The sequence below is a fragment of the Schistocerca piceifrons genome, chromosome 2 (genome assembly GCF_021461385.2).
Source record: "Schistocerca piceifrons isolate TAMUIC-IGC-003096 chromosome 2, iqSchPice1.1, whole genome shotgun sequence".
Lineage (NCBI taxonomy): Eukaryota > Metazoa > Arthropoda > Insecta > Orthoptera > Acrididae > Schistocerca > Schistocerca piceifrons.
In genome coordinates, this window is record NC_060139.1 from 855593287 (window position 1) to 855607678 (window position 14392).

At 38.8% G+C, this 14392-nt stretch overlaps 1 protein-coding gene across 1 annotated transcript in view; it reads left to right on the forward strand.

Moving 5' to 3' along the window:
• LOC124775935 (sphingomyelin phosphodiesterase-like) overlaps positions 1-14392 on the forward strand; it is a 160436-nt gene that overhangs the window by 85464 nt on the left and 60580 nt on the right. The window contains exon 4 of the mRNA XM_047250780.1: positions 13712-13879. Within this exon, the coding sequence (XP_047106736.1) occupies positions 13712-13879 (168 nt within the window). The remainder of the gene's footprint in view (positions 1-13711; positions 13880-14392) is intronic.

Genomic DNA, 14392 nt, shown 5'->3' on the forward strand with positions numbered 1-14392 from the left:
AATCCTGATGTTAAGTTTCTCACTGTTCTAATTTTTGCTACTTTTCATTAATTTCATCTGTCTTGGATTTTCTCTTAATCTGTATTCTGTAGACATTAGACTGTCATTCCATTCAGCAGATCCCACCGTTGTTCTTCATTTAGACTGAGGGCACCAATGTCATCAGTGAATCTTATCATTTATGTGCTTTCACTTTGAATTTTAATTTCACTCTTGAACCTTTGTTTTATTTCCATCATTGCTTCTTTGATATATAGGGTGATGGCAGGGGTGAAAGACTGCATCCCTGGGATGTAAGCTAAAGTGCCACAGCAAAAGAGATTTAAAAAATATAAGTATAATAAACCTTAAACTATAAGACAAAATACACAAACACATTAATAACTAAGAATAAAGAACATTATTAAATGTGGAAAAAGAGAGAAAAAAAAGGAACCATAAATAAAGCAAATAAAAATTGGCCCCTAATCATGGAGTACAATGTATGACATCACCAAAATGAGAACACAGACAATGTTACAGAAATACCTACCAAAAGTTTGTTGTCAGAGCATTCCTTCTCACAAAAAATTTCTTTAACGAATATTCACAGCACAACTGTGCACAAATTTATAAATGAAACACGCTAACAACATGAATATCCTCCCTGGACTGACCCAAAAGTTCAGAAAATGAACAAAATGTTGATAGAAACAGGATTCATTAAAAGAAACAATATACGGGATGAACATTAATAAAACTGACAAACTGCGGGGATAGATTCCTGACTATAAATGGAGGAAAAAAGGTGCTGCAAACATGTGTCAAAAATGGATGGTGTGTGTGCGATGACAACAAATTGTCCCAGAACACAGTACAGAGCTGCATTGCATTCACATCACAACAGATGTTTAAAGTGGCCTCCATAGGATTACAGGTGATAAGGATAGTAGGGGCTGTACATTGGCTTACACCATATCGGCAGGCCTCTTGCCTTGAACTTGTACCAGAGTTTGTCTTGATATCCTGTAGAACTCAGTCCTCCAAATCTGGAGTATGTACTGTCCACTAGCTCCCTGCATGTTCGTCTATCTGAAAGGAACCGTGATCACACAAATACCCAAAAAGGGCTGGAAATGTTGTTTGATGTGGCTTGTGTCTATGAGAGTACTTGTTTCAGTATAGCCATGCTGTCTCTTGACTGTTTCCATCTGCTTGGCTGAATATCAGACCATTCTGGTGCTTACAATATGCTGCATCAATCACACAATCTGCAACATACAAGGAACACATGGCACATACTTGTGGGAACTGCCATTTGTCAGCACCATCTACTGTGGAAACGATGCATTTCAAGACAATTGTTCATAGGACCTTGTTTCCTCCATTTCCACTCAGGAATCCATCCCTGCAGTTTGTTGGTTTTATTAATGTGCACCCTGTATCTGTATGCCTCTGTCTCCCTCTCTCTCTCTTTCTTTTCAGTCTCACTGAAAGAAACACATAAACACATGCAAGTTTGTACATCATACTGTAAACAAGTGCTCAGACATTGTATTCTGACACACACAGTAGATCCACTATCATATGGTACAAAAGTAGGATGGTGAGGGGGTGAGGGGGGGGGGGGGGGGATGGAGGATCGTTGTCACAGGTATCAGTGGGAGTCATACTGTCCCCATCTGTGATGCATAACCTCACTGCCTCAGTCCCAGGAAACCCCCTCAAAGTGGCCTGTATCATCCTGTGTACCTCATTGACATGGTACATGGTGGTAGTCATGGCTGAGTGTCTCCATGCATCATCAGCATCCCAGTGTGGAGTGCTGATGGTCGTTTTGTTATTCCTGTGCAAGGCTGGCATGTTATGTCTCTTCTGTGTGCCCCCTTAGCAAGAGACAACATTGACCAAGGTGCACTCTCATATAACATCAGTCAGCTGGCCAAATGTGATGGCACTTCCCGATGATCTCTCACAGATTTGGTGCATGAGATGACTTGTGTCATGTAATGGTATGCCCCCTTGGAGCACCAATCATGTTGGATGTCACAACCAATTTGGGTTGATTTCACACGTCTCAAGCGATAGTGAGTCTTGTGTCTTTGTCTTGTTACAAGCACAAGTGACCAGTCCATGTTCCTGCACTACCTGGAATACTTGATAGTTATGCCAATGACCTGTCACAACCATTTACATGCACTCCCCAGCTGTCTCACCGAAACTCAGTTTCATCAACCCTAGTTCACCAAAATCTGGCGGGTGTGTCCACATGGCTGACAGCTCACCACTCACTGTCATCGCCACAGCAAGAAGCCTTGTCCAGCTTAATCAGTGGGCTGTCCATCAGCAAAGGGGGGAGGGGGGGCAGGAGGGGGAACTTGCAGCAACCCTCTGTATTGTCTGGCCCACTTGCAGCTGTGGCCTGTAACAGCCTTGTGCACTGTTTGGCGCACACTCACCTGTGTCGTATTCAAGTTCTAGCAGCAACATCTTAAATGTTTCTATATCATCCTTGCACCTCTCTGTGAGGATGATGTGGCACAAGTGTGTAGGCAGCTTTGTAGTACAGACATGGATAACTCCACTGGCCTGTATGGGTCATACAGGAACTAGTTGCAATAAAACATGCATTTAAATAATCATGTGGGGCATGAGAAGCTGGACTGGTTCAAGTTCAGTTACACAATACTGCTGTGCTTCACGTGATCCTGTGCCACCTTGAACTAATAGACTGACAGACAAGCTTGTTGAAAATCATTACTTAATTGCCATGTCACACTGCTAATTCATTCATATGGTGGGTTCACTTTCAAGACAACTGCTCAAGTATTCATTGTGCACTCAGCCAGGCAGAAGGGAGAGAAAATTGAATCTGTTCCAGCTAGGACCTGGGCTAGATCATGCTGCAAGAGTTTCTGAATACTTCGAACTTCCTCACCAAGAGGAAGTGCTTGAAACTGAATTCTTGCATTTCCTCCCCATGAGACTGTTTGCAATGATTCCTATTTTGCTCTCCTCATCATGGCCAGACTCTGGGTCCACACTATCGTGCCTATTTTTTCTGGCACTTGCACTCACTTCAGTATGACACCTGAGGGGGGCCCCAAGGTGAGTCACACATTTTTTGCAGTTTGTATGTAATATCTCTGTGCCTCTTGCTTACTCATATGTCCCTGCTGAGATTTCAACAGAGAGCGCACCTCTTTGATATCAATGACAGTGATCATTGTCGTCTTGTCACTACTTTCGCTGACAGAAAAGCTCCCTACTTTTTCTGCAAGCTCAACGACCTCATCCTTCTGTTGCTGAGTCTCATCGAGACTAGTTACCTTTATACGCTCAACCTCCTATTCAAGTAAGTGAATCACCTGGATACTCTCTGCTGCGTGGCCCTTAATGGACTTGGGACACTGTACCCCAGCTTTTTGACAATGAACAACTCCACTTGCTTGCACTGGTACTGCTCTTCTAATGCGTGGAAATTCCCAACAAGCCATGCCTCTCATATTTAATCTCTTCACTAATGTGCATCTGCTCCACTTCTATGATGCAGAGGCTCTGCTCCACTAGCTCAAATTGAGGGTCTCAAGTTCAGCTACAACCCTGGTTCAAGTTTTCAGAGCAAGATCATTTAGCTTTTCATTAATTTTTTCCCCTAAATCTTGTGATATTTTTGTGTCCTTGTCTGAATTTTGCAATGTCTGCAGATAATATTTCATTGTATTCTTCATGTTCCTTCATCAAAACTTGCATTAGCCTTCCCATACTTAACTAATTACTGGCAACAAGACTAATTGCAGACTCAGCTGTGACTTCACCCCTACACTGGAATTCTGGCCTGCATTTTGATCCTCAGGCTTGGTGTGGAAAGCCAGTTGCACACTTTCCAAATTTAGAATTGTGGCAGCATTGCTAAAATCTGGCTTGGCAAAATGATCACTTTTTTTTTGTAACCTAGGACTAACTCAAGATCATGTTCTCTATGATCTTTAGCAGAGAAACTAAAACCTCTCCTTGTTTGATGTTGCTTTCTAACTTGTTGCACCATGTGTTACTTGTGGGATGGTTATGTGTATCCATATTCAATACCCAAACCAGCAAAAAGTTACAAAAGGAAATCCCTGGACACATATACTTTTGCCCCCCAAAATACAAATCAAATTAACATGCAAAAGTCAGAGGAAACCTAAGCTCAAAAATAGTCATCCACAATCTAATAATAGAAGTTGTCTTTACATGCAAGTCATATCCCTGTACAATGAAATGAAATAAGATAATAAAAAGAACCACCAAAACAGAATTTACAGTGGAACAAACACCTTGAGCAGCATCACCATTATGATGTGCTACTGAGTATGGTACACCTTATTTTCAAAATCAGCAGTATAAAAATCAGTTTTCCAAACCTGAGGAGGCAAATCGTTCAAAAACATCTGTACCAGTGAAAGTACCACTGTGGCCCAGCTTTTGTAAACACACCTCAGCTTTATGACAGAGCCTGTGGCAAAAGAAGCATTATGGGCTTCTTGGTGTGGACTCCAACCATCAACTCCTGTGAAATCACTGTACTGACTGTGGGATTAGCATAGACTGACTGAGCACAGACTGACTGCGAAGGCCCAGTGGCAGTGGTTATATTATCATGCAGATGAGTACACTCGATCTGGTTGTTCGTCTGTCAGCGGCTGTAATGACTGCTTGCCCTTTGGCTCTCTGCAAAACCTGATGTCATCCAACACTTGATTTGTATCCATGCAAGGTGTGTCAATGTAGTTCCATTGGCTAAGTGCCCTCTTGAGGCAGCAGTCACTATCAGTTTTGTCAAATGGCCCCACCTACTGATTATACAACTGGTGAAATCCCACCATACCAAGGGATGTCATCTGGCAGCCACCAGAGAATAACAGGTCTTCCAAAGCTCTGTTGAACTCTGACTCTAATACTGGATCTTCCATATCAACTTCTTCAATCATGCCACTAGACTATTCCTTCCCCTCATACAGACTCTTTCCACATATCTGTTCTCTCTTCTTTGTTTAACTGCAGAATTCCCGTTCCTTTCCTGATGTTGACACCCTAACTTTTAATTTCACCAAAGGATGTTTTGACTTTTATGTAAGATGAATCAGGTCTTCCAATGACCATTCCTTTTCCAGTATCATCAAATCTTTCCTGCAGCCATTTCACCTTGGATTTCCTGCACATCATATTTATTTCATTCCTAAGCAGCTTGTGCTACTGTATTTCTGTCTTTCCCTAAATATTTTTGCACTTCCTTCTTTCATCTAGCAAGTTCAATATTTCTCCTGTTACCCCAAGTTTCCTTACATCTATGTTTAGAGTAGAGTAGAGTAGAGTAGATAGCTGCTGGTAAACCTTTTAGGATGTGAGGTCATGGGCCAAGAAACTTTTCCATTCCTCACATTTCATTCAGGACTGCGCTGGACATCTTCGGAGGTGCTCCTCCGCTGAGTTAGTCGGTAAGACTCAGCAGAGGAGTGCCTCTGAAGATATCCTGCGCAGTCCTGGATGGAAAGTCAGGAGCAGAAAAGTTTATTGGACCACGACTTCACATCCTGAAAGGTTTACCAGCAGCTATGTCATCTGGTCATGAAAGCCTTCATTCTATGATCAGAGTAGAGTAGAGTCTTTATTGGTCCTGGTAATCATATAGCACACAAATAGTACATTCTGATGTAAGACAAGTCAACATATAATAAAATATAATATTAAATTTGCATTAATTTCGTTATTTCTACATTAAATGATCACTGAGTTGCAAATATTGTACAAAAATAAAGAGTAGATATTTTAAAGCAGACAGAGCATGTACTGTACTGGCAGATTAATATTTGTATTACAGCAACATTTACATGCTAAATCATTAAAGTTCTAGTAACATTCATGTGATACATCACTAAGGCAAACACACAAATCATTAGTGAACTTCCTGAAGGAACTTCTGGAGGCTATAGAAGCAGTGATGAGTTAAATATGCCTTAGCAGTTGACTTGAAATTTGCCAGGTCATTTATTGATTTAATTTGTGGGGAAAGTTTATTATAAATAACTTTCCCATAATGCAGGATTCCTTTTTTATTCATGGTGGTGCTGGTGGGCTCTAAATGAGTTTCATTTTTGTGTGGTGTTATAGTAGTGGATAGTTTCATTTTTATGGAAGAGAGTGGGATTTTCCATTGAATATTTTTTCAAAAACATGGTTATCTCATACACATATATACATGGAAGTGGGAGGATTTCTAGCTTTTTAAAGAGTCATCTACAGCTTTTGCTCCATTTTACACCTTCCATTATTCTTATAATTATTTTTTGTCATCTAAAGAACTTTTTGCTAAGAGAAGAGTTACCCCAGAAAATAATTCCAGTATTTCAGCTGTGAGTATGTGTAGGCATAATACACAGTTTTCAGAGAATCTTTGTTGCAACACCCCTCTAATATTCTCATTAAGTAGTATGTAGTGCTTAATTTCTTACAGACTTTTTCAATGTGCATGCCCCAATTAAGATTATCTTTAACCCACTTCTATCAGCATATGATGATAGCTTGCTAAAGGTGGCATTTTGCTGCAGCTTCCTGCCATGGCAGCTGGAAGTGACCAACAGCTGTAAATGCCATCAGATAATGTCTGCATATTTTGTCAAAACTGCTCACAACTGCTGCAACATAACTTTGTTTATTACTTGCATTTTTATTAACTTTATTCAGAAGTCATTTTCTCACAGAGTTTTGCACCTTTGCCTTGAGCAGGAGGGTTCTCCATTACTGAAGGGTTTCAAGTACAAGATATATTTTGTAAATATTTCTCTGAGCCTATAAACTAATGATTACAACTGAGAAAGGAACCTACACTCTAGCTTTTAAAATAGGTTGATACTGAACTATTTTACTACTAAAAACAGCTATTACTGTAGCCTGAATATTGTAAAACTACACACTACAATAGTAAGAATTGTGTCTTTGATCTTCTACCACACATCCATTGCAAGCACATTCCTGAAGTCCATATGTTTGTGATCATACAGTGCAGGATAATTACCCACAAAAACAGTGCAAGTTGTTCACCACTGTTAGCATCACAACCTTTTATTGCCATTGTAAGATATTATGCTTACCACATTTACTGCAGCCAGCCGTCAATGTGACCATCACTGCTACTTCAGGAGTCAAAGCTCAGCAGTTGCAAGAGTGAGTTGATGATATCAAAACCATTGACTACTGAACAGTTCCAGCAACAATTGGTCCCTTGCTTAGCCTAGACAACAGTAGTCACCTGTGAGCCAGAACTGCAGCCACTACATCATGCAGTTCCATTGAAATACTAGCTGCAGAAGTCAAAACTGATAAGTCATACCGTTTAACAAATTGTAGACAGGATTTCTGTCCATTCCTTACCTTCAGGAGGTGAAACGTGTAGTACTTCCAGTAGATACATAAAAGTAAGTATACACTTCTTAACTTTCAGAACTAATAGTTCCTATCTTGAGGAGAAGAGATGGATATATTTGGAAAGGTTAAAAGGAAGGGCAGGTCCCTTGGATCCCAGGATAAGAGAGATCCACTTTCAGTCTGCACAATGGTATATAAAAATGAAGAAGGATGTCAGAGAGGTCAATGATCACACATTGGTAAACACTGTGCCAGCTGATGAGGACAGAGTGAGATGCAAAGTTAGATTAGTGGGCAAAGAAATGAATGTGTCACATCACAAGTTATTACAGGATAACATTTATTGCAGTAAGATACCTAGACATGGAGCCCAGTGAATGTAAGGAGGTTGCAAACTTATGTCTTAGTGATGACTCATAGCACATCTGTTGCTATGAACCAGCATGAGAACGGGCTACTGTGTCACTTAGAACAAATGTATATTCAAACCCTCTACAAATCTAAATAAAACATATTAAACATTAAACAATTATTTTCAAACTTGGTATACCATTTTTTGTTATTCAGAAGAAGATCACATCCAAATTTCAAACTTGTACCTATTATAGTTTCGGAGATTCAGAAAATTACCTAAAATCCACCAAACCGACACTCAGGGTGGAAAAATTCAGTTAGGAACAGTTACAGTTTGTCTTCTGTTATCATTTGAAATCATTAATGGAGTTCTCGATATATTAAATCAATTAGTTTGGATTTTTATTTTCAAAACTTTAATTACATTTCATTTTGTAGTATGAAATTCAGGAAAAATTAATATCTGTTTATTATGCTGTTGTGTGAATATATGGGAATGAGTGAGAGTGTGTATGTGGGACATACATTAAAATTCAATATTACTCTATGTAAAGCATTACCGTATTTACTCGAATCTAAGCCACACTCAAATCTAAGCCGCACCTGAAAAATGAGACTCGAAATCGAGGAAAAAAAATTTTCCCGAATCTAAGCCGCACCTGAAATTTGAGACTCGAAATTCAAGGGGAGACAAAAGTTTTAGGCCACATCTCCAAATCGAAACAAAGTTGGTCATTGTAATATGAGACACAATTTAGATCGAATGAATGATGATACAGCTACAGTAGTTTGGTTCGAGTCGTAAGCTTAGCAGTTACGCTTTGCCAGGTAGCCATTGCTATGCGTCAGGCGCTCCGTCCTAATTTATACGGGTACAATTCCTTTTTCACGTGCTTTGTCTGGTTTGAATTGATTGCTTATTTTTCTTTGATCTGATAAGCACCGTCTTCTTTGTTATAGGTGTTTACGTCACTCTAAGCTGAAAATGCATTACTGTACTGTGTCATGCATTGTTTGTTGTATTCTGATAGTGCGTGTTTACGGCCTGTCGCCGCTCGTGGCATGGCTTCCTTTTGTGTGCGCTACCATCGCTTATAATTTTTAAAAAAAAAAAAAAAAAAAAAAAGAGGAATCGTCTCATTAGCGAAACAATGGCAAGAGACTGGTATTTGTTGTTACTTACACTGCTGCTTTCTTTGGTAATGATTAACAAGAACCAAATAATAGACTGCGTATGATAGATGTTCTGAACGACAGTTTAGCGAAAAATTTTCTCCGTTTGAAAGTCTTTGGAGGCGCCTCTTTAGTACGTTATATTCTGCACAGAAATTAGAGTCATCTTAGATTTAAAAATGTTGTCAATTGCCATGCTTCATTTCTGACTGTATCACTACTAGGCATAAGAATAATACAAATATAAAGATGGCATGATATGCATATTCTTCCGCGTTTGCTGTTGTCTCACTCTAGTTTCGTAGCTTATTAGGCAGACAGGATTTAAATGAGATAGCAGCAAACACGAAACAATACGTGGTAAAATGTTTATATTTGTATTATTCTTATGGTGAAGAGAATACTGCATGTGATCCAAAATTCATAAAAGTTCCTATTAGTAACCTTCTCTTCTCACAGGTAGGAAAAAATCCAGAATGTAGAGTTGGCCATATTGACAAACATCCCAGTCTTGCCAGTCGGATTTTCGTAGTACATTGAAATGCTGCTGCTACATTCGAAGATGAACAATACAGAATTTGTATTTACTTCGTTGGATAATGTACGAAGATGCAGTGGTCAAAACTCGGGGCGGAGAAAAAAGCTCGTCTTCCACTTTTATTTATTTATTTATTTATTTATTTTTTAATGACGCAGCGGGTTTGGTGCCAGTATTTATCTTTGGGCCTACAAAGCATGCCTATGTAGTGCTACATATATTCGACGGCAGAAGTTAGTTGTGGCGGCACCCATCAACTTTTTTCAGAACTTCCGCTTGCTTTGCACTCGATTCTAAGCCGTAGGCGGTTTTTTGGATTACATAAACTGGAAAAAAAGTGCGGCTTAGATTCGAGTAAATACGGTATGCAATCAGATCGCAATGAAATCTGTACTGTACCCACGTTGCTGATGACGTATGTCAAGGTGTGATTGCCTTTGTACGAAGGCAGCCAGAATATCGGTTTGCAGGGTAATGAGTTTCTAAATTAATTTCAAGATTATTTTTCATTTCGATCTTTTCTATTAAACATTATATTAATATTTGCGTTTTGGAATGACGCAAATGCTTTTCTGAATTGTGATTGGCTTAGGTGAGTTTTGCCACGAGAATGATCTTGAAGGATCATTCTGATTGGTCTGTCAGACTGACCAGCCAATCAGGATTAAGCAGTGCCCATGCACTGAAACTTAGTTATGCAGAGTGTGGGGAGGCATTGGGATAGTCGCTCGCCAGCTATCGGACGCAAGAGGTCATGCTAAATGTCTCAGTTCTCATTATGTCTAAGATGAAGAAATATTGAGTTCCACATGTTTAAAACTAGTTGCAATGAAAGCTGTTGCAATATGGACAGTTTGATGAAAGTTTGGAGTTTTTGGATTGTTTTGTGGAAAGTTACAAGCGTGTGAACTTTCAGCCACAGTGGAAATTCCAAGTGGCATATTCTGTAATCATTTATGGAATATTTGGCGTGAACTTCTGTTATAGAAGAACACTGAAAGAGACCAAATGTAGAACTCGCAAATAGTGGTGAATCAGAGACTGTGAGATCGTAAACATGAATTGATCAAACTTGTGTAGATTTCTGGCTGCCTTGCATGTGTAATTTGTTGTCTGTCTGAGAACTTCGTGTGGCATAGTTGAGTAATTCGCTAAATGTGGACTTGATAGATAGATCTATGCATGGCAAAAGCAATAAAAAACATTGTCTTCAGAATTTAGGACATGAATTTCAACCAAAAAGCACCACATTATCACCCAAAATTATGTTAAATAATATTACAGGAACTGAATTGCTACTAGAGCTACGCAGACTTTGCAGGATAGATATTAGGTGACGTTTTCTTCGATGCTGCTTTTTTGCTGTCTAGTAAGTATCTACGCTTCCAGAGAGAAGGGTCATTGAGCAGAAGCTGTATTGAGGTAGGTGGACATTTAATTTGAACAGTATGACGACGAGAAATCATAACCTGCCCCTCCGCAAATGGTGCAATGAAGAATTATGAGAGAGAGAAAAAGAGTCATTTTATGAATTAAGGACAGGGGGGCATTAGGACACAAGGATGTGGTGGAGGGCAAGTTCTTATCACTGAAGTTCATTCTGGAAAACTAGTGTCAGGTGAGAGTACTCAAATAGCTTGTGTGTTGAAGCAAGTACTCAGGTACTTTGAATCATGCTGTAGAGCATGCTCAGCAGCTGGGAGCTGAGTATCCGCAAGGTAGACATCTGTGTGACCTGTGGTTAAAATGCATAACAATAGTTTTTAGTTTCTAGATGGATGCAGTGTTCCCCTAGACAGTGTGGCTTAAGTGTATAATATGTCTAGAACCTGAATATGGGTCCTAAGGGTCCAAAATGCATTGTGCTTATTGTTACTACCTCTCAATTTAGCTGTCATTACATTGCAACAGAAATCTGAACATTAGCTTTACATCAAGGGCAAAGCTATAGAGGCAGCTATAAGCTAATAGGGTACAAAACTGCCACATTTTTACCATGTAATAATTTGGCTAATAGGGTACAAAACTGCTACATTTTTACCATGTAATAATTTGTTATATGTAACATAATGTACAAATAGCTATAATTCTTCTGATGACATCAATTGCATGTTAATGCTTATAAATTAAGGCTTACTTTTATGTATAGATATGGGTTTAGAGGCAGTTATAAGCTAATAGGGTACAACACTGCTATATTTTTACCATGCAATATTTTGCTATGTAAAACATTATGTACAAAAAGCTGTAAGTCTTTTGACAACATAAATTGTATGTTAATGCTGAAAGATGGATAAAATTAAATAAATAAATAAATAAAATACAGATTGCCTCACTGTTGGATTGCCATTCATCAAGTGAAACATACCAGGACCGAGATTAGTAACACAAGTAGTCATAGAACATCTTTTCCCGTGAAGAATATCATTTCAGTGTTTGAGATGATGATGAAGTTGCATGTTTTGATAGTAGTGGCTCCCATTTCAGGACACACAGACAAAAGCTTACTCTTTAAGCCAACACAATATGTTTCAAGAGGAACAGTACTCTACAGTACTTTCTACACTTAGTACATTTCTTGAATGGGGAGGAGCTCTAACAACTGGTACAATGGAAAGTACCCTTTGCCATACTCTTCATAGTGGTTTGTGAAATATAATTTTAGGTTGTATGTAATGTGTAGGGTTAAGCATCACCATGAATATATTAAGGTAATATGAGTGCAAGTGGGATAACAGCCATTTCTGTATCATATATTGAGGAAGCTCCAGGAAACTCAATCTTAGTGACACATAAAATTAATAACAGTCTCCAATAATGCATACAGACACAATTGTACTGACCACACCAGCTCAGTTGTGGGATAGCAAGTGTCACTGAATCTAGGAACATCTGCACCCACCATCATTATGGGAACCAGGAAAGTAGAAAGAGGACCATCAACACTAAGTTCATTAAAAATATCAGGGGGTCTGAAAGGTAGCCAGATGAAAGTTGCAACTGAAAAGATTAATTTCATTCTGTACAGGGTAAAGACATATGTGTTGATTATTTTGTCCCACGACTTTGGACAGGGTGTGATGAACAGCATTTATACAACTATCATCTATCTCCACTATGCACTCTAGAGTGCATTTCAAGATAGATACAGCTGCAGGAATGAACTGAATTTTTCCCATAATTTGTGGATTTTGTGCTTGTTGCTGATTACAAAAGTTCATATTTTAGAGATCACTGTGGGCAACAAAAACCAGTAACTGTATAGAAGACTGTGTTTATTAGTAGGTAAACAGCATTCTAGTCTTAAATGTTTTTCTTTCCATTATTACTACAGTGATCTGTTTTTATTACTAGTATTGTGATCTACAGTGACATGCTGAGAAGTAATGCCTCTGAACTTTTTGTATCACAAATCTTAAGCTTCTTAAATCAGATAAGCATTATTAACATTCTACATTTTATTCTTCATGACCTCACACTTGCAGCCATCTGCCACTAGAGGTCTCTGAATTGTAGTGTGTAACATGTTGGTTTGTAATGTAACTGTGTCGGCATGTGAGAAACCTTCTGCTGCAATAGTGTTTTGAATTTGAAGAGTTTGAGGAGGAAGTTCAGGCCAGTTTCACCAAACAACACTCCCATTTTACAGTAGTTCATTTATTCACCTCTTTACACAAGCAAGGCTCACACAGAGCTGAATGGCGGAACTGCACAAAGATAATGTTTAGCTTAGTTCAAAGACGATACTTAGATCAATACTGGTGTCGACCTCATCAGCGCCACAAGTTCATCCACACATGGAGCACACTCTCCTTCAGCAAGACAATGCCAGACCATACACAAGTGTTGCAACATCTGCAACAATCCGGCACTTAGTCCCAACTTGGCCTCATTCAATTTTCATCTGTTTTCAAAATTTAAAGAACACCTTGGAGGACTTCACATTGATAATGATGAAGTGGTGCAAGCAGAGGTGAGGTTTTGGCTCCATCAACATCAACAAAGTAAACCATTCTTGCCAACAAACTGGTCTATCCTTGGGAGAAATGTGTTTGCAACCATAGTGACTATCTTGACAAATAAGTATGTAGATATGAAGAATAGAGATGCAGAACATTAATAATATTTGCTTTATTTAAAAAGCTTTAAGAGATTTCACATAAAGACATTGGAGGCACTGCTTTCAGCATGGCTTGTACACTGATAAACCATATTCTATAATGTGGCACAACAGCTTATAATATTAACTTTATTTTACAGGATACAGTGGTGTACATAGTTGATAACAAACCAACTCTGACAGCGAAGCAGATATGTAGTGTTCTTCTGCAGGACTTAGAATGTGCAGAGACTGACCCTTCATATGAATGGACAGTTGATATTGATCTGGGTGAGAAACCACAGTATGTTCCACCGTCAGATCCAGTGGTATGTTTCAGTATTCTGTACTGCATTATAAGATATACTATTCTTAACAGATCATTGGGAGAGAATGTATAACGAATATTCCAAAAAGTTACTATCACATATAGTCATTCATTTCAGTTTTTGAGGAATCCCAATTTTGTTCTGAGGTCCTTTATCATGATATAGTACTGTGAACAAAAGTAGCCCACTTATTGAAATCATTGCTCAGATCTTGACTTTTTGATACACTACGTATCTCATAAGAAACATGATGGTATGGACAGCCTACAAAGCATATAACTGATTCTTGGCTTTGATCTTCCATTTCCCCAGCTTTGAGAGGCCATGGTAGTTTTGAAAAGATTTTGTAGCTTTTTTCCTTCAAAAGCATATGCCAGATAACAGACTTCTTGATTAAAGTCAAGCTTATTAATACAGGAAATAGATTCAGATTCAAATTCTTATCTGCCGTTGATCACATGCAGTGAAATAGGCATTACAATTAAGTCAAGATACATAAGAAGTTACTACATT